General features: G+C 39.6%; 1 protein-coding gene across 3 annotated transcripts; it reads right to left on the bottom strand.

The window, feature by feature from the left end:
* Positions 1–1,178: 1,178 nt before the first annotated feature.
* LOC120533537 (zinc finger protein 436-like) lies at positions 1,179–17,720 on the bottom strand. Of its 3 annotated transcripts, none has more exons than XM_039760473.1 (3): positions 17,570–17,720; positions 13,999–14,454; positions 1,179–2,639 (listed from the first exon to the last, which is right to left on the bottom strand). In XM_039760473.1, exons 2-3 carry the CDS (start codon positions 14,417–14,419, stop codon positions 2,005–2,007), a joined length of 1,056 nt encoding a protein of 351 aa, XP_039616407.1. In that variant the 5' UTR covers positions 14,420–14,454; positions 17,570–17,720; the 3' UTR covers positions 1,179–2,004. The 3 variants fall into 3 exon arrangements, with proteins under 3 accessions (XP_039616407.1, XP_039616406.1, XP_039616408.1); XM_039760472.1 differs by having other exon boundaries at positions 17,594–17,720; XM_039760474.1 differs by lacking the exon at positions 17,570–17,720 and adding an exon at positions 15,382–15,426.
* Between the last annotated feature and the right edge of the window lie 3,814 nt (positions 17,721–21,534).

Below are 21,534 nucleotides of genomic sequence, written 5' to 3'. Positions count from 1 at the left end.
CTGTTATATGTTCCCATTTTTTCCCTTGCTTTTTCCTCCCGATTGCTGTGACAGATTTATTCCCCTTTTGTCGTGTCCTATTCTCACTTCTGTCTTCAATGAACTACTAGTTTTTTTGAGTGTGCCACTCACCCGTTTCTAGTGTTCCCCTTAATATTCCCAGAAGTGGAATACCGAAGCTTTTCCTACGTTACTGTCACAGTGCTCAGCGAAAGCAAGTATTTATTTCCAGTACGTACTTGTTTATTATTCCCCTTGTTTTATTAAACTGTTATTCCTCTATTCTATGCTCTATCCTCTGTCCAATAGATTTGTCCGTGTTTATGGGTGTGCCACGCACCGGATCCCGTCCTAAATCCCCCTTTTTATAATTCCCAGAGGATATTGTTCTATACTATCTTTCCCAACAGCAGTGACTTAAAACAAGGTATTTCTTTTCCGTTTACTATTCCCAGTCACTTTTTATATTCCACAGCAAGCCCGCCTGCAGCCTATCTTTTACGGAAACCCCTGACGGTACTTACCCCAGCCTGGGTGTTAGTCAGCTCTGTCAGGAAATCCTTCTCAGTCACCGTGGTTGTACCAGAAGGAGACCGGGACTCCTCGCAGGAGCCGTCTCAGGACAGGGCAGTCCTAACTTTTATCGGAGCTGCTTACTCTGCTGCCGGTGTACACTGTAGCGGCAGTCTGCTTCAAGAACACAGATCGCTGAGGTCTTCCCGCTTGAGGAGTCAGCCGGCGTCTCCTAGCCCCACGTCCGGGCGCCAGAAAACTGTGGACACTTTTTCTATAGTGTCGTTTCTTGTGACTGAAGACAGAGAGATATAATTAAAGTTAGTAAAAAATCTTTTATTAATACACACCAGGCAAGGGTAAGATGACAGAGAAGCACAGTCCTAGGACACCTGCCCTTCATCTGCCCTGAGGGGTTGGTGTCCCAAATTTTTATAGGGTTTTTGTCTTATGACTTTAGTTACACAAGTATTTCAAAATATTAGCCTGAATCAGCACTAACAGAAATCTACAGGTGGAATACATCTGTTAGTTTCCTTAGTTTGGGGCTGGATGAGTCCACAGTTGTGGTTTTTTGTGTAGTAACCTTAAAACAAGAAGTAGCACTTAGCACGCATACTTTGGGCACGCAGGGTCTTCATGACCCTTGTCACGTACACCATGGGCAAGCAGTGGTCTGCATGGCTCTTGTCACGCACACCAAATTGATCAAGCTGTTTTGTATTTTTCCACACAGGTCATAAGGAGTTATTGTAATTTGTCAACTTGGGAATGAAAGTTTTTCTTTATCAGTCCTCTTTATTCTAGAACAACAGGCACTCCTTCCGTTTTTATTTTTTGGTCCACATTTCATTTGGCATATCTCAGAAGACATTTCTTGGTATTTTGTTTCTTTCTTGCCTCTCCATTCTTAGGACTGAATAGTTACTAGGAACTAATACTTCTGTTATCCAGGATTTCTTACATCTGGTTTTCCGGCCTCTGTTTTTCAGTCAGTCAGTATTGCTGTGCTATAAGTGACCTGCACCTCCTCATTTTCCATTGTGCGGTGTGAGTTGTGGTCCCAGTGTCTTTCTGGTGCTGGAAAGTAGTATTCTTGCAGAGTTTCCAGCGAATGAGCCTGGGCAATTTGTGGTGTTGTGCAGTGTAAAATCCTTCAGCAATCAGTACCCCACAACCAGCAATGAGATGTGTGACTGTTTATAGTTCTTTGTGGCAGTAGTGACAATTATGGGTTATTTTTTTTTTTTTTTTTAAATTTGATCTGAACCACTTTGTGTCCAAGCCACTGTTTTATTCATCTATGATGAAGCGTACATCTTTTGGTCTTAGTTCGCCCCTAATAAGCCATGCATGAGTAAGTTCTGTTTACACATGAAGCAGATAGAGGTGAGCATTGTATTTACCACTTTACTTGTAGTTTCCCCAACTAGTTTTTTTTTTTGTTTTGTTTTGTTTTCATCGAACTTTTTGAATTCTTTATTCTGCTGCTTAGCATTGTACTGTGTTCATCTGTAGACAAGGTGGGGAAGTTTCTGTCATTTTTTTCTCTCTTGTGTGAATTCTTTGGTGGTTCTTAAGATGGCTTTTCCGTGAAAACATTTTTCCACATTCAGAACAGCAATATGGCTTCTCCCCTGTGTGAATTCTTTGGTGGTTCTGAAGATGGCTTCTTTCTGAAAACTGTTTACCACATTCAGAACAGTCATACGGCTTTTCCCCTGTGTGAACCCTTTGGTGGCTCTGAAGATGGCTTCTCCTTGAAAACTTTTTGCCACATTCAGAGCAGCAATACAGCCTCTCTCCGGAGTGAATTTTAATGTGTACTTGAAAATTACTATTGTTAGAGAATAGTTTTCCACATTCTGGGCAGCAATATGGCTTCTCCCCCGTGTGGATTCTTTGGTGGCTCTGAAGATGGCATCTCTGTGTAAACTTTTTACCACATTCAGAACAGTTATACGGCTTCTCTCGTGTGTTAATTCTTTGCTGGCTCAGAGAGAATTGTTTATCACATTCAAGGCAGCAATATGGCTTCTCTCCTGTGTGAAGTCTTCTGTTGCTCTGAAGGTTACATCTTATTGAAAACTGTTTGCCACATTCAGAACAGCAGTGAAGTTTGATTCCTGAATAAAGTTTAAAGGATAAAAAAAGTTTAGTTTTTTACCCACCGCTTTCATATTGACATTACCTTACAACACTAAATAAATATTGGTTTAATTTATGAACAAACTTTGATAAGCATAAGCTATTGTAAGACTTAACACTAGAATTACCAGAGGCTACGAAAAAACTCGTAATTCCGTCCCACCTTAAATTGCTTCTTAAATCCCTTCACACCTCTCCGCCAGCGCCCTTTGTCTTCTAAATGTGCTGATAAAGAGAAGTTTGGAGCAGCCGGCTATTCCATCCCCCCACCAATTTAGAACGTGCACGAACTTCAGCTTGATTGAGTATCTGGGAGTGAAGTGGAGTTTTAGAGTGGAAATAATAGATTGTTATTTGGAACACACGCATTTCATGTCTGTTCCGTTTCTACAGTAATCTGTGTCAACACATTGTTAAAACAGAAACGTTTTTTATATTCTAGTAGTAGATGACAAAATGTAGGCATAAACTATATAATGTATGACGACCTGAAGTCCAAATAGCAAAGAAACATTTTCACAAGAATAACACAATTGCGCTTTTATTCAAAAATATAACTGCAGAAACAAAAGCCGCTTTAACATGCGACATTGACAGCAATTTATTGTAACTTCCTCTGTGGTTCAATAGACTCAGCCCCCGCTTGGGAATCAAGAGGTTACGAGTTTGATCCTGCGCCCCTCCGTTTTGAGAAGTAAACTGCTCTTAGTCTTACTGTTTTAGAATAAATGCATACATTTGATTTCAGTCTGTAACAGCCGGTGCAATTTATGACCCTTGTAAAGGTTAGCTTTTTTTTTTTATTCACTTTTCATTCTCTCAGTCGCGTTCAGAATCAATCCATACAACCCCATCTGACACGGCTGTTTTCACTAAAGATGCGCTATAGCTCTGCAGTGTACCACGATGCATACTAACGCCCATGGTTCTGACACACAAGCGCTGGCGAAGCTGCCTTCTTCGTATCTCACCGCACTTGCTTTTCTTTTTTTTCAGTTTTATTGAGTGTTCCTGCCAGTCCCCGCATGTTGCTGTATGCTGTTTCTTTTGTACTCCAGGACATGCAGAGGAAAGAATGGTAAAAAGCAGTAACTTCGGCGCTATATGCAATCATCAGACACTCCCCATCTGCCCGTGTCGCTCAAACACAGGAACATATATTGGTGTAAAAGTATAACAAAAGTGCACTTTTATTCAAGTGCACTTTTTCCATCACCTTTTCCTGTAAGAAGCAATGTACACACTTCTCTCTATGCTGTGGTTTCTATTACAAACCTGAAAGAAAGAGACAATACATGTGAACATATCCAGCATACAGCAACATGCGGGACTGGCAGGAACACTCAATAAAACTGAATAAAAAGAAAATCAAGTGACGGTGAGATGCGAAGAAGGCAGCTTAGCCAGCATCTGTGTGTCAGAACCCTTTGGGGGGGTGCGTTAGTATGTATCGTGGTACAACGCAGAGCTATAGCGCATCTGTATTCTGTTTCTTTTGTACTCCAGGGCATGCAGAGGAGAGAATGGTAAAGAGCAGTAAGTTCGGCGCTATATGCAATCATCAGACACTCCCCATCTGTCCGTTGTTTTGTTATACTTTTTATACTGCTCAAACGGGCATGCTCAAAAATACACGTAATGCCACGAAAAGTGCGCAGACACTTCATTTCGCAAACAAAACAAGTGCACTTTTATTCAAAACTACCTGTATAACCAAGAAAAAGAAAGCAAGTTACAGTAAGTGATTGATACGACAGCTTGCATGGTGCAATGCTAAGAAGTGCTGATTTTCATTCCGTGCTATATAAAATCATCACATTCAAATATTAACAGTTCCCACACACCCAAGGACCGTCCTTCCTACATTTACATCACGTGTACTTGTTGTCGTGTACACACCTCTCTGTGCTATGGTTTCTATTACACTGAATGAGCACCTGACACTGTACTTTCTTCCCTGGGGGAAGGTCCCGCATCAGAGAATTTCCAGTTCCTGCATAAATTCAAACCCGATCTGACGCTGTTCGCTTTCAAATAATATTGCATTAGTGCGATTATATTTTCACATATATTGTCTCTTTCTTTCAGGTGTGTAATAGAAACCACAGCATAGAGAGAAGTGTGTACATTGCTTCTTACAGGAAAAGGCGATGGAAAAAGTGCACTTTTGTTATACTTTTACACCAATATATGTTCCTGTGTTTGAATGACACGGGCAGATGGGGAGTGTCTGATGATTGCATATAGCGCCGAAGTTACTGGTCTTTACCATTCTTTCCTCTGCATGTCCTGGAGTACAAAAGAAAAGCATACAGCAACATGCGGGACTGGCAGGAACACTCAATAAAACTGAAAAAAAGAAAAGCAAGTGACGGTGAGATACTGAAGAAGGCAGCTTCGCCAGCGTTGTGTGTCAGAACCGGGGTTGCGTTAGTATGCATCGTGGTACACTGCAGAGCTATAGCGCCTTTAGTGAAAACAGCCGTGTCAGATGGGGTTGTATGGATTGATTCTGAACGCGACTGAGAGAATGAAAAGTAAATAATAAAAAAAAAAGCTAACCTTTACAAGGATCATAAATTGCACCAACTGTTACAGACTGAAATCAAATGTATGCTGTTATTCTAAAACAGTATGACTAAGAGCAGTTTACTTCTCAAAACGGAGGGGAGCAGGATCGAACTCGTGACCTCTTGATTCCCAAGCGGGGGCTGAGTCTATTGAACCACAGAGGCAGTTACAATAAACTGCTGGCAATGTCACATGTTAAGGCGGCTTTCTGTTTCTGCAGTTATATTTTTGAATAAAAGCGCAATTGTGTTATTCTTGTGAAAATGTTTCTTTGCTATTTGGACTTCAGGCTTCATACACTATATAGTTTATGCCTACATTTTGTCATCTACTACTAGAATATAAAACACGTTTCAGTTTTAACAATGTGTTGACACAGATTACTGTAGAAACGGAACAGACATGAAATGCGTGTGTTCCAAACAACGATCTATTATTTCCACTCTAAAACTCCACTTCACTCCCAGATACTCAATCAAGCTAAAGTTCGTCCATGTTCTAAATTGGTGGGGGGATGGAATAGCCGGCTGCTCCAAGCTTCTCTTTATCAGTACATTTAGAAGACAAAGGACGCTGGCGGAGAGGTGTGAAGGGATTTAAGAAGCAGTTTAAGGTGGGACGGAATTACGAGTTTTTTCGTAGGCTCTGGTAATTCTAGTGTTAAGTAGCAAGTGATTAGAGACTCAACTTGTTTGTTATTTTCATTTGTATTTCAACTACTCACCACATGAGCACAATTATAGGAGCCAAAAAGTTAATATAGTAAAATAAATAGATCACATGTAATAGGTACAATCAACAAGACTATTGTTGATTTTTTTTAACTACATTACAGAATGGCATGATCATTTTGTCATTACATTCTTAAAATATTATAACATTATATATTGTTAATTATTGCAGGTAGAAAGTAATAATCATCAGCCATCATTACATTGGAGAGTGTCATGTCAAATATGTGAAATTAACTTTTATTAAACAGAATGTGTCTTGATATTTATAAATAATTAGTCAAAAGCCACAAGACTCCATATATTTTTTAATTTGGTTATAAAGAGGCAGAGAATAGTAAAGAAAAAACATTTTAATGCACAATGAGAACAGAGTAAAACTTAAATAAATAAAACATGCAGGTTACTGAAAAACCCCAAAGACCCAAATGATACCTGACCTGAAACAGCAAACTGGACACTTGTTGCCGAAATGCAAAATATACTGCTGTCTTCAAACCATCTGCATCAGGGGCTTTTTTTTTTATTACAAATGAATTTAAAAATGCATTTAATGTATTTAATTTCTTCAGCTAAAACAGGGGCCTCCAGAAAAGCACCATCATTTTGTGAGAGTTTTTGCAAATTAATAAAATTAAAAAACACATCAATCACTCCAAAGATGGGAGTTCAGCAGAGGGGAATGTTTAAGAAAAAAATAAAATAAACCTTTTTAATTTCCAAGCAGTATTTAGTGATGTTTTCTATATATCTGTACTATCACTATATTTTTGCTTGACTGGAGACATGAGGGCTAACGAATCTCATCTGTGCAGTTTAAGAACTCACATCTCGTTCAGTTTAGAAAAAGAGAGACAGCAATGAGTGCACATGAAATTAATTCTCAACTCTGCACAAGATGGTCATTTACATTGTCTATGATTAGCTGCATTCTGAGCTTGTTAAGATTATTCAGACGCTTCTCAAGATTGTCAATATTACTGTATGCCGAGTGAGAATATTTGGAGGCATTAACAATGATCAGACATTGAATATGCTCTTTAATAGCCAGTCAAACACAAGGTGGATCTCAAACAGAGTCTTTGTTTAGTGTTATAAATTCCTCAAGTTTAGCAGAGGTTTGTTTAATGAAATCTGCAAGAAAATGCTGATGAGGCGAGAAATAGCTGAAGCATAATGCAGCAGTGGTCGGACGAGGACAAGAATACAAATACATCAATCATGTTTAGATTCATAATGAATCTGGCAAGCGCCTGTGAAGAGGGAGGAAAATGCAGATTAATTAGGGAAGGTTATTCATTGAGCAGGGAGTTAATAAATGCATTTGCACCCATACCGATGATTATTTGGAATTCAGACAAAGAAAGGAAAGGATGAATATAATGTGTTATTCTATTGAGGTGGGACATAGACTGCAACACAGGTGAGTTTTGTTCAACCAATCTCCATCAACACAAAACAAAACCTGCCTTCTAAAACATCTTCAGATTCAGGAACCTTAAGCAGCACAGCATAGAGAATTTGGCCCAAAACCTCATGTTATTTTACTAGTGGCTGAGAAGGACACTGCCACACACTAACATTGGTAAGCAGCTTGATGAATGTCTTTAACACTAGAATTACTAGAGCCTTGGAAAAAACTCGTAAATCTGGCCCACCTTAAATCTCTTCACACCTCTCCGTTAACCTCTTTTGTCTTGTAAATGTGTCAATAAGACCAAGCAGCAAATGGCCTGGTATACCATCCCACCCCCTAAGAAAATGGGCAAGAAGTTCTCCCAGTTCCTGCCTTGATTATCTGGGAGTAAGATACTTTGAATTGTATATAGTAAATAATTTCATGTGTGGTCTGTGTCTACAACAATCTATGTAAACATATCGTTAAAACATAAATGTTTTTCATGTTTTTGTAATACATGACAAAATGAAGGCATGAACTGTATAATGTGTGAAGGCTGATGGCCAAATATCAAATAAACACTTCCACAAAAGGTACAAGTGCAATACGACAGCTTCCGTGGTGCAGCGGTAAGAACTGTTGAGTTATAATCCAGATGTCGTGAGTTTTAAACCAACTCCCGAGAAAATTGAATGTATTGAGTAGTGAGCTGCTCTTACTGTTAACATTATATAATAAAAACATACATTTGATTTGTGTCTGTAACAGCTGGTGTAAATTTATAATACTTGTAAAAGTTAGCGTTTTTTATTTTTCACTTTTATTCTCTCAGTCACGATCATGATACAACACTACCCCTCGCCCCAGATCTGACCGGTTACTTTTTATTTGAAACAGGGAAAACTGTAGATATGAGTGGTGTTTTGAGACAATGGAACTGGAAATTCTGTAATCTGTAGGGATATAAGGTGACACACAAACGCTGGTGAATCGGCCTTCTTCATATCTCACCGTCACTTTAATTTTTTTTAATTCAGTTTAATTGAGTGTTCCTGCTCACGCTGAATTAGTATGCACCTTATGGTCGTTGATGTTAAAGCCGCACTGCCAAAAAAACAGACATAGGTATATATGATATTTAGAATAACTAATTTTATGACCTGTATAGTACATTTTGGAAAACATTGCGGCACGGATGCAACATTATTCGTATTCATTCGCATGCCTTCTTGCTGCTGAAATCAGTGACAACGTTTTTTTTTCATCGTGGTGTTTCTTTGGTACTCCAGGACATGCATAGGAAAGAATAGTACAGAAATGTATGTTCCGCGCTATATGCAATCATCAGATTCAAATGTTAACAGTTCCCACACAGCCAAGGACAGTCCTTACTACATTTATCATTTTATGACCTGAATAGTGCAAATCAGAAAACATCATCACACTAATGTGATACTATTTGAAAACGAACAGCGTCATGTCGGGTGTAAATTTATGCTGAAGCTGTTAGAAAAAGATCAGGGGCCTCATGTATAAACGGTGCGTACACACAGAAATGTTGCGTAAGAACTTTTCCACGTTCAAATCGCGATGTATAAAACCTACACTTGGCGTAAAGACACGCACTTTTCCACGGTACCTCATGCCTTGTCGTACGCAAGTTCTCCGCTCGGTTTTGCAGACTGGCGGCACCCAGCGTCAAAGCAGTGCTACTGTTCCTGTGTGGTTACACCTTATTTTCCTGACGCGGCTTTATAAATACACCAAAACTAACCGCATATTGTTTATTAGTGTAATGCATCTGATTGTAATTAACTTGTAACAATATAATGGTCCACAGAATGGTCAAACTATTCTAAAGATTCTCTACCATAACTGCTTTAGCGTTGTTACTCTCACTTCTTCTTCTTGTTTCAGCTCCTCCCGTTAGGAGTTGCCACAGCGGATCATCTTTTTCCATATTTCTCTCACTGCACCACTCGGAGTATTTATATCACTGTATCTGAGTGTGAATCACAACAGCAGCTGATTGGAAAGGGAATTATCGATATACAGCTTTAAGGAAACGCTGTCTCAGCCACTGCAAAACATTTTAAAGACTTTCCTGACCTCGCGGTTCAGAAACAGTTTCATCCCAAGAACTTTAAATGCATTCAATCAATTGCACCTTGTAGAACTGTTTGTACTTATAAGTACAATCACCCCACTGTAAACTTGCACTACAGTTATAATATCGCACAACCTGAGCCACTTTATAAAGCGCGTATTTACATATGATGACGATATCATTTTTAATGTGAAATGCAGCAAAATATGTTTATTAAATTATACAGATAAAACTTTAACTTCATTTAAATAATCTATATTCTTCACTGGGAGTGTCGTTAAGGATAGAATAATTAAACATGTACTACGAAGATATTTCAATGTTCTTTAAACGTTTTGAAGAATCGGCGCTAAGCTTACAGATGGCTTAACGTCTATTACAGAGCTGATTGTATGGCGATCGGTTACTTGGGGAAAGAAAAGCACTGACTGCAGTGACGGCTACGCCAATATATATATTGAATATAAAACAGAAAGAGAAAATAACAACACAGCTAAAAACGCAGCGACAAATTTCGGCAAAAGTTAAATGCTTGTGTCATGAGCACGAGGCGGCTATGCAGTGTGCACAATGGACGTAGCCTTCCACTGTGCATAAGCTACCTTACTGACGGGCGGGCGAAGGAGCCACCGATTCTTCCACTGCCCAGTGTCACCACAAGACTAGAGCCGCCCCTGATTGTACTGCTGCAATAAATTATTTCATCGAAGTGAAACACATGTTTAATAACGTGCTTTAACTCCTATCATCATGAAAATAATATCACGTATACATCTCAGTATTTTAGTTATTCAGAGAGCTGTAATATCACGAATGTAATTGATTCTGTGTCCAGTTGGAGGAAGAGAGCCGGTTTAAAAAGCAAGTAGTGATTCACACACACAGAGCACACAGAAGATCAAATACAAAACAAAGCATTTAACGTGCTACTTTAATTACGATGTGATTTGAGAAACTGGTTAATTAAACGATTTTAAGATGAAGTTTATGATGTTCTACTTTAATGACAAAATAAACTACGTGATTAAAGTGGAAATGTCGAGATTGAAGTTGACATTTTGTGCTTTTTCCTTACTGTGTGCCTTTTTTCTCTGTACCCTAATAAACTTTCATATGACACTCAGACAGTGGGCTTACAACTCGGCTTTTCACAGCGACTTTGATATGTGACTTCTTTTTTATTTCCGGCACTGTGCGATTTGTGAATGTGAGCTTTCAAGTTTCTCCAACACGCTATGTCACTCGATCAACTTCCTTGTGCTGATTATACCACGGTTTATTTGAACAAATAGTATGTTTTTCCTTTGCCTCCACTTGGTATTCGCTGAAATTCTTATATTTTCCCCGTGCTTTTCCCATTGTCTTTTCACAGAAGGCTGCGCTTAAAGGCGATTTATATTGATTTGCATATTCAAATAGGCGTAATTCTGGGAGGATTTGGGGCGTTACATAAGCGCACGAAGCGTTAGTTTTCACGCTGATCGGCATTTATGTAGCAGAAGAACGTGGAAGTTGGAGTACGCACAGATTCCTGCATCTGGATTTTTCTGTGCGTAAGCACATTTCGGCTTTTGTGCTTACGCCATGTTATAGTGCTAGTTCTACGCACGGCGTTATACATGAGGGCCCAGGTGATTTGGGGGGGTGGGGTGGGTTTGTGAATGTAACTGAGAAAATAACACTGAAAAAAAAAAGCTAACGTTTATGAATACCATAAATTTACAGCTGATATGATGCTGTTTGTTTTCAAATAATATTGCATTAGTGCAATGTTATCTGATTGGTACTATTCAGGTCATAAAATGATTTCTTCAAAAAGTCACATATATTTGTCTCTTTGTTTTTTGCCCGGTGCTGCATTGACATTGTGCATCAGAAGGCATGAGCTTATTCAGTGCGAGCAGAAGCATACTGGTGGCCAGTTGCTTGTAATATAACATGCTTGACCTGGTGGCGATCGACACACATGTACTGCACAAGGCATGCACGGGGGCCACTAAGAAAAGAAGAGTGTTCATGGCTCACCTTGCAGAGGAACTTCGTTGTTGCTTCTTACAAGAAAAGGCGATGGATAAAGCAAAAGAGGATGCAACATCGACAAGCTTCTGTTCCAAGACAGCCACTTCCCCTGCCCCTTCAATGTAATAGGAACCACAGCATAGAGAGAAGTGTATACATTGCAACAGGTACACATGTCGAAAATGCAGGAAGGACGGTCTTTGGGTGTGGGGAAATTGTTAACATTTGAATTTGATGATTGTATATAGCGCGGAACTGACCTTTCTGTACTATTCTTTCCTATGCATGTCCTGGAGTACAAAGAAACACCACCATGCACCAAAATGTGGAGATTGGGAAAGATCGGAAAAAAAAATGCGGTCGCTGATTACGAGTGTACGAAGGCATGCAAACGAATATGAATAATATGAATAATGTTGCACCCATGCCACAAGGTTTTCCAAAATGTACTTTACAGGTCATAAAATGAGTTATTCCAAATATCATATATACCTATGTGTCTGTTTTTTTGTCAGTGCGGCTTTGACATCATGGACCATAAGGTGCACAGTAATTAAGCGTGAGCAGGAACAATCAATTTAAACTGAATAAAAAAAAAAAAATTCAAGTGACGGTGAGATATGAAGAAGGCCGATTCACCAGCGTTTGTGTGTCAGCTTATATCCTCCTTCCAGATAAGAGAATTTCCAGTTCCGTTATCTCAAAACACACCTGCTGTGCTGGAAGCCATTAACTGACTGCTGATGCACTACATCCCGATGTCGTACAGTGTTGGTGTACACACATAACACATGACATGTTTTTCCCAACACAAAAAAGCAATCTGCATCTGTGTCCAGCTCTTCTAACACAACTGGAACATTTTACTGCACTCATATTGCAAAAAGGGAACCTAGCAAGATTGAAACTTCTTTTGTTAACCATAACCGGTGACATTCCATTAATACACAAGTCATCCAAGATGTGCCTGACAAATGACACATCTCCATGGCCTCACTTAAACCACGATTAATTTATTTTGAGACAAAGTAGCTTTGACAGATGTGATGTTGCTTTACATGGTCAATATGTGTTGGTGAAGTAACCTGCTGAACTCTCAGTGTTTCATATGACCTGACCTATTCTTTATAACAGCAATCATGTCATTACACATGCCAGGTGACAGTGAATTCCTACACAGACAGTTTTGCCTTACACCTTTCCTGAACCCCACAGAGGAGAGGCGCTGTAACCACGTGTGATCTTTCACTCTCAGATGAAGAGCAAAGCCAGATATTTTTGAATGCAGGTGATGAGATCTCAAAGCGCGAGGAGGAAGAGGCTGATCTACCAGCCAATGAAGTTCTGCAGCATCATGACTGCATATATAGGCGACAGATTAGCAGGCTCCATATTTAAATGTTTTCAGGGTGGCAATTAAAGGAGTGTTCACAAATACATATTTAAAAAGTGACTATGATTTACAAAAAGTAGATTTTGTAGTAATGGGCATACATCCAGTTTATAAATCTGATTTTATTTTGGGCATATACATTTTTCTGTTTTTGGTGTGCATATTATCACGCTCAATTCCAGGCAAAGTTTTATAAATGTCACCCCTGGTCTGGTGTGTGGATCTTTTGAATGCCTGAATCCCCAAGTCAACATGTGTGTGTCCCCATTTCACAGTGGGTTGGAAGTAAAAGATCACTGCACACCACTGCTATCACCACATGGTAGAATCTCAGTTTAGGGCTTTTTTATTTCTGCAGGACCAGGACAGGATGCCATCATCAATGTAGAACTGAATTAAAAATTGTTACAAAAAAATCGGATAGGAGATGTTATGATAGTGAAAGCTTGAGAGAAGTTAGAGAATGAAAAAGACAATCCGCTGAAAAAAAGAAGAAGTCAACAAGAGAAAGGCTTAAACAGAAGAAAGCTGGTGTTCTGGACCGGCCAATCAGAATGAAGAGCGTAGGATTCATTGGCTTTACCTGAAGTCACCTGATAATTAAAGGAATCCCTGAGACATCAAGAAACGGAAAACTTTGGAAACGATGAATAGACAAGAAATTGAACCCTGAGTAGCAGCTGCAGGAAACGTTTGGTGGCGGTCATTGCAGATAAAGAAGGATCAGAAAGTTTCTAAAGACAGGGGGTCACAAACTGGACTGTTCCCATGTTTAAACAATGTATTCAGGAATGACAAGGGTCTCATTGTTTATTATTAGTTTAAGACGACTGTGTTTGTCTGTTTTGGGGACTTAATTGAAGATCAAACCACAAAATTAGGAAGAATTATTGCAGAAATAAAAGGAATTGCAAAGGGTTCACAAACTTTTTTTTTTTTTTTTTAACCAAACACAGGCTTAGAGTGTTTTAATAATGTTACAAACAATAATCGAAGAAGTGCTGTGTTTAATATAGTTTGAACGTTCGTCTAAGTTTCATTAAAAAAGCACAAGACAGCACTTTCTAGCCCATAACCCGGACCCTACAACGTACACCGATTGTTATTTTTCACTTACTTATTTTAGATGATGTCTTAGGCTGACCTTCCTCAGTTCTAGGAAATGAAATTTCTTCAGTTGTCTTTCTGTCAGGCTGTAATGTTTCATATTTTACACTGACAGAAGACTCCGGAGATGAAGAGTGTCTGCTATGAGAAGAGAATAACCCGGTCACTGCTCCATCTTGATCTCCATAATGAAGGTCATCTTCCTTGACACTGTCCATACTCCTACAGTTGTGTATCTCAGTGCTGACACACTCCTCTTCATTCTCCTCTTTAATATTTACTGACTCTAGTTCACTGTCCTCTTCCTTAATGTCCAGACTCCCCTGTTTGTGGTGGACAGTCTCCCACTCACAGTCCTCCTCCTTAACATTTACAGTTCTCTCCTCCATGATATTCAGGTCATCCTCACACATCTCCTCTTTCACATCCATTTAAACGTTACAGTAAATGGCAGGTTTTTCTCTCTCTGTGGAAAAAAAACAGGAATCGATTCCATTAAAACTGTATAATTCAGATCTTAAGACATTTGATTTTTATAACATCCTGTTAGTTAAAGCTGATGTCAAGTCAGACAGTTCATAGCAATTAGACAGTAACTCATCACTTTTCATGTCACATTAAGTGTAAAATGAATTTGGGAATGAAAGGAGGGTCCAACAGGCTAGAAGAAGAAGAAGGAGGAGGCCATCTTGCACAGTTGTGTGTCAGCAGTATTCACTACTTTGATTAAACTTTCAGTGTTGCTGGGGTCCCAGAATTGTGGTATCAGTTAATGTCAAGGAAGGTTTACACAAGTTAGGCCTCAGGATTATGTTAATAAACAGGGGCATATGAAGGAGGAACTTAAAATCGCTGGTCAACTTGTCTAATGTGAAACTGCCCCAACCTTGCAAAATACCAAACCATTATTTAAATCACAGCCTTCATTTACATAATCTTAGCGAGATGGAGGCAGTTGGCGGTGTGTCCCTGTAAAGATGGCCGCCTAATGTGAGACACCCAATGTCTGACTTCAACTAGCCTGTGACTAAATGAGATCTATTTAAACAGGTTTGATTTTATTTTTAGTCTTAGGGGCAGACTGTGTGTGACAACCAGTGAATGTTTCCCTGAAGTAGAAGGCATAGAGTTAAGTGAAGGCGATTAAGAAACTGCATGTTTTGAACCTAACAAAAATAAGAGATGCTCCTCTTTCTGTTGTTTCATGTTTCAGTTAGCAAAACAAAAGGGGGGGTAAAGGGCGAAGATTGCTGCTGAAGAGCTACAGCTGTTACCCCTTTGTACACCTCAGGCGTCATCAGCTGCATGTTATTGGCTGTTAGAAACAGGGCTGAGCACGACTCTGCTGAATAGTCAGCACACAAACACTAAATATGACAATTGTTTGAATTACCGTGGTCAAGTGATGAGATAAGCAACAGTGGTGGGCAAATCTGACATGATCCAGGACAAAAACGTTCTTCAAAACAACTGTCATTTTCAACAACTTTGAAACAAGTTTCAAGTTTCTCAGCTTCATCTTGTTTAAGTACACTCTGCGCACATCACAAATATTTTTGTAATTAACACATTAATAAACTCCTATTAAACAGCAACACCTCCCAGTATTGTGAAATTGGCACGGTGGAGGCCTTGTGTGCCTCAGTCTTTCTTAACGCTCCACCCTGACAGACCAGTTTGCTATGGGTAACCCTAAAAAGGGGGGGAGGGGCAGAGTAAACGCGGCTCATTATTGACCTTCATGTATATTCTAATTAAATTAAAGTGGGTCTTATGGAGAAGAGGAATGCCAGTCCTGAAAGTGGTGTTCACCTAAGAGTGGCACATGGTGTCACCCACACAGCCTGGTTGGGTCTGTATAACTCACATGTCTAAGTAGCCAAATGGACCTTAACTTCCACCTCACCACCGTGGTGCAGTGCAAAACTAAAACTAATAACTAAAATAAACAGAAGTTATTGGGGTATAGGAAGAAAACCAGAGTACCTGTACAGGGCAGCAGCCAGCTATAGACCATCATAGGGTACACTCACATTCAAGTCCACAACCACACCAAGACAAGTTAGATTTCCCAGGCCACTAAACCTGAGTATCTTTAGAGAATTGGAGAAAATAAGAATACAAGAGCAAAAATGGAAACTCCATAGAGACTTAAAAACAGGCTGAGATTCAACTTCATTCTGACAGAACTGTAAGGCGGTAACACAAACCACAAATCTCTATTAACTTCTCTAATACTCACTAACAGACATTACTGGATTGGCTTTAGCACTGAAAGATGGGAGTTTGTCATATTTCCCACAGGTTAAATGGGAAAAAAGACACACATTTAAGTGTCCATTCAAGCAATGCATGTAAATGTCTGCTGTCTGCATGGGGTTAAGCTGGTATGAGGCCGTGTGTGTAAATACAGATACTGACTGCCAACCTTTACCAGTTAACAACATATAATTTATACTCTTAAAGGCGAGGTACTTCATAGCAGCACTGCCGTTTTCTGTCACTATATCTCAGTATTTGTTCTCAGCTCGTATTCTCTAAGACTCTTTTCCACGGTCATGGACTCCAGTTCGTTTTTACTAATCTGACTCCTCGCTATTCTTTTAATGGCCGGCCGGTCACCACCTCCACGACTGTCTTTGAACTGGACACCGCGGAGGGACAAAAAAAGAAACAAAGGCAGAAATCAAATAATTTGAGCCACAGAGGAAAAAATTAAGGACGCAGTAAAAACGTGTATTTTGTGATTACAATGGAAATTTCGGCTTTAATCTCCAAAATTCCACTCTAACCTCGCAGTTTACTTTATGATTAAAGCAGACCGTTGTAGACGTCATCCCAGTTTTTAAGCGTAACTTCCTCCTGACCTGACAGCACGCAGCAGTAGATCACCACACAGACCATACACCATACATGTATGATATTCCAACTGTCTGCAAATGTAAAATCTTTAGATTAATACTTGATATCACTTTCATGATGCAATGCATTGAAGGATGTACGTTACATTTTACAGATAAATCGTTAATTTCGTTTAAATAATGAATACTGTTAATAATTACACACAAGGGGCTGACACGGTGTTGGAGCGGTGGCGCTGCTGTCTCGTCGCTGGTGTTCCCTGTCTGCAGTTTACGTTTTCCTGCTGGGTTTCCACAGTGAGCTCCGGTTTCCTTCAAAAGATATGCAGATTTGGTGACACTAAAATGACGCGAGTGTATGTGAGTGCTAGTATTCACCTTGTGATGAGCTGTTGCCATGTCTAGGGATTGTTTATGCTTCGTGCCCAATGCTAGCTGGAATGGGCAAATCCCTGGATTTATGGATTTAATCATTAAACACCCTTTTCAGAGATATTGCGGTAAGGTGTCATCGGAATTTAACGGCTGCACCAAGCAGTTCACAACAGCGAAGCCGAACCTGTTTCCACCGTGATAATATCTCGCACCGCTACCTAGTGGATTCCTCCAGATTTACGCTAAGTGCGCGCGCAAGTATAAACAGTACAACGCTTCCATTGCATCGCAGCATGCGTCGCGTGAAGTATAACCCCGGCCTAATATAGCGAAGTAAAAACTCACATCCTCAAAATCCAGAGCACTTACTGTCTGCCTCTTAGCGATTGGATTGTTTCTAAACTCGTTGTCACTTATGTCTCACTCAGCAACAATCTTGACTCCTAAGTGTTTCACAAAGAGAAACACTGGCAGCGTGGCTTCAGTAGCCGTCGCATTTGGATGACGTCATCCCGCGGTCGACATGGGGTCACGTGACAGTTAAGCGCGAGCAACTGCATAAGTGCTCTGTATTTTGGGAATGCACTTTGTGGCTGTGTGGAATCGCCGCGCGTCATTTGAATGAGAGTCGGGCGGCTCGTTCGTGTGCCCCCCGCCGAACTTCGGTCGAGTGAATCCTTCTGTTGCTACTGGTGGGTTGTTTCTGTTCATTGTTATCTGCGGTTCACTTCAAGTGGCTGACTCCCAAATTTTAATTCGTAGCACCCAGTCACACCGCTGGCGCCTGTTCATTCCTCTCCATGTGTTCCCTTTGTCGTTTCCTTCTCGAATCGCAGACATCGAGGAGACGGCCATTCCACACGTACGACGCTTTGATTTCTGCCTTTGTTTCTCTTTTGTTCCTCCGCGGTGTTCAGTTCAAAGACAGTTGCGGAGGTGGTGAGCGACTGGCCATTAAAAGAATACCGAGGAGTCAGATTAGTAAAAATGAAAAACGAACTGGAGTCCATGACCGTGGAGAAGAGTCTTAGAGAATACGAGATGTGAACAAATACCAAGATATAGTGAGAGAAAACGGCAGTGCTGCCATGAAGTAACTCGCCTTTAGAGTATAAATTATATGTTGTTAACTGGTAAAGGTTGGCAGTCACTATCTGTATTTACACACACGGCCTCAAACCTGCTTAACCCGATGCAGACAGCAGACATTTACATGCATTGCTTGGATGGACATTTAAATGTGTCTTTTTCCCCATTTAACCTGTATCAGATATGACAAACTCACATGTTTCAGTAATGTCTGTTAGTATTAGAAAAGTTAACATAGATTTGTGTTACTGCCTCACAATTATAGCAGACTAAATTTGAATCTCAGCCTGTTTATCTCTATGCAGTTTCCATGTCTGCTCTTTTATTCTTTTTTCCTCCACTTCTCTAAAGATGCTCAGGTTTAGTGGCCTGGCAAATCTAATTTGTCTTGGTGTGGTTCTGGACTTGCCAACCACAGTTGCTGATTTCATCACCTGATCACTTTAATTGAAACAATTGTCACATTTGGCGATTGTGTGCCGACCATTCAGCAGAGTCGTGCTACGCCGCGTTTCTAACAGCCAATAGCATGCTGCTGATGACGCCTGTGGAGTGCAAAGGGTTAACAGCTGTAGTTCTTCAGCAACAATCTTTGCCCTTTATTTTATTTTTTCTCCTTTTGTTTTGCTATCTGAAACACAAAACGACAGAAAAAGGAGCATGTCTTATTTTTGTTATCTTCAAAACCTGCAGTTTCTTATTCCTCTTCACTTAACTCTATGCCTTCTTTTTTATTTTAACTGATTTTATTGAAATCACACAACATTCCATAGAAATAAATATTTTTTTATGAAAATAGGATCAAAACAAATCAACCCCCACAACTGAGAAAGAGAGCTAGGCCAGCAGAGTAAAACTTAAAGCTATTAAAAAAAAATAAGTATATTGATGAATTAATAAGTGAATAAAGATAAATGGAGAAGAAAATCAAAAAAGGAGAGCATCAGCTTCCTCAGTGCTTTAAAAGTTTATTCTAAAATGTTATTGATTAGATCCTGCCAGGTTTTGACAAAGTTCTGCACAGATCCTCTAAGTGTGAATATGATTGTTTCCAGTTTCAAATAATATATCACATCAGTTAGGATTCTTCCAGTTGAGCAAGATAAGTCTACCTGCCAATAGTAAAGTAAAGGCAATTACAGTTTGTCCTTCTCCACTTTAAGCCCCTCTGTGAGCCCACCAAACACAGCTGTTAATATGTTAGGAGGGATTGTGATGCCCAGGCTGTCTCATAGGCATTTCAAGATTTTGGTCCAGAATAATGTTAATTTTGTGCAGGCCCAGAACTAGAGGCCCAGTGAGGCTGGAAATTGATTGCAACGTTCACAGGTTGGATCTTGCCTTGGAAACATTTTGGGCAATTTTAAGTGAGACAAATGTGCTCGAGATATAATTTTGAGTTGAATAATTGTATGCTTTGCACATATGGAGCTCGAGTGGATTCTCTGTATTGCTATCTTCCACTCCTTTTCTGAGATATTGAGTGAGAGATCCTTTTCCTACTGTCCTCTTGGATCTTTGAAAGGGATCATCTGTATATTGGTTTTGTATATTGCAGAAATGCTGTCTGAGTCCTTGAAACTGATCAATATTTTTTTGGCATTGAGGTGGTAGGGAGGTGAGGAAAATTGGGCAGTTTCTATTTTACAAAGTTTCTAATTTGAAAGTAGTGAAATAAATGTGTTGCTGGAAAGTTAAATTTGGAGTGTAATTGTTCGTTGGATACAAAGACGTTGTCTATGTACAGATCTCTAAGTGATTTAATCCCAAATGTTTTCCAGACATTAAAAACTGCATATGTTTGAGATGGTGGGAAAAGGTTGTTCTCATGCATTTGTGCCACAGATAAAAGTTTCTTTATCTTAAAATGCTTCCTACATTGGTTCCATATTCTGATTGAGTAAAGCACAATTGGGTTGATAGCATATTGGTGATAACTTGTATTTATTGGGGTACAAAGCAAGGAATGTAAAGAAGCACTGCAGGATTTTATTTCTTAGGTCAACCAAATGTTTTGCATACAAGTATTAGGTACACAACGTGGATTTTAGAACATTAGAACATTAGAAAACTCTAAACGAGAACATGCCATTTAGCTGAACAAAGCTCGCCAGTTTCCTCCAAGAAAACATCAAGTTGAGTTTTGAAAGTCCCTAACGTCTTACTGTCTGCCTCACTACTTGGTAGCATTTCCAAGTGTCTATCGTTCTTTGTGTAAAGAAAAACTTACTGTTTGTGCGAAATTTACCTTTAACAAGTTTCCAACTGTGTCCCCGTGTTCCATCTATTGAGGACCAAGCCTGTGTATGTTCATCTATTTGTGTCCAGGTTTTTATAGTTTGTTTGCTGCCCAGTAATACAATTGAACTGGAGTTTCCTAAATTGGCCCTGGTGTGTGGGTGTGTGTTCACCCTGTGATACACTGGTGCCTTGTCTAGGATGTGTTCCTACCTTGAGCCCTGTGCTGGCTTGGATAGACTGTCCAGGACAAAGTGGGTTAGAAAGTGAATTGATAAACGAATGGTATCTTGATTCTTCTTCTTTCAGCTTCTACATTTAGTCAAGTCAAGTCGCTTTTACTTACAGGACACATTTAAAAACAACAAAAGTCGACCAAAGTGGTGTGCAGTTTCCATAAATACACCAATACATGTACAGGTACATCAGATAAATAAACTAATAATAAATACTCGCAGACAGGTTTAAAAAGCTAAGGCAAAAAGATCAGCTTTCAGGCAGGATTTAAAAGTGACCAAAATTGGTGCTGACCTGATATAAAAAGGTAGATAATTCCAAATCTTAGGGGCAGCTACTGCAAAAGCAAGCTTAAGTTTAGGAGTCAGCACAACTAAGAACTTCAGGAGAATAAGGGTGTAAGAGGTCAGTAAGTTGAAAGGGGGCTAAACCATTCAGGGACTTAAAAAAATACAGTAAAAACTTAAACTCAATCCTGTAGACTATAATGAGTTGCAATGGCCAAGCCAAGAAGAGACAAACTTGACCTTAGGCTATACCCTGAGTTGACAGAAACGGGCTTTAATAATGGAGTTCATTTGTTTATCAAATTTGAGGGCAATATCAAAAATCACAAGATTTTTTGCGAAAGGTTAACAGTAGGTTGTCAAGGAGCCAAGATTAATTTCTGTAGCACAATTAAGATCAGAAGGTCCAAAACACACAATCTCTTTTTTTGTCATTTAGACTAAGAAAACTTAATTATA

The sequence above is a fragment of the Polypterus senegalus genome, chromosome 8 (genome assembly GCF_016835505.1).
Source record: "Polypterus senegalus isolate Bchr_013 chromosome 8, ASM1683550v1, whole genome shotgun sequence".
Taxonomy (NCBI): Eukaryota; Metazoa; Chordata; class Cladistia; order Polypteriformes; family Polypteridae; genus Polypterus; species Polypterus senegalus.
This window is presented reverse-complemented; position numbering and strand designations above follow the sequence as displayed.

What these genes read in the sequence shown, in the direction of transcription:
- LOC120533537 (XM_039760473.1), bottom strand. Translation starts at nt 14,419, where the DNA reads ATGGATGTGAAAGAGGAGATGTGTGAGGATGACCTGAATATCATGGAG. An exon ending in TAAGACATCATCTAAAATAA is followed by an intron (nt 2,640 to 13,998) that starts GTAAGTGAAAAA and finishes AACTTTATTCAG; the next exon opens with GAATCAAACTTCACTGCTGT.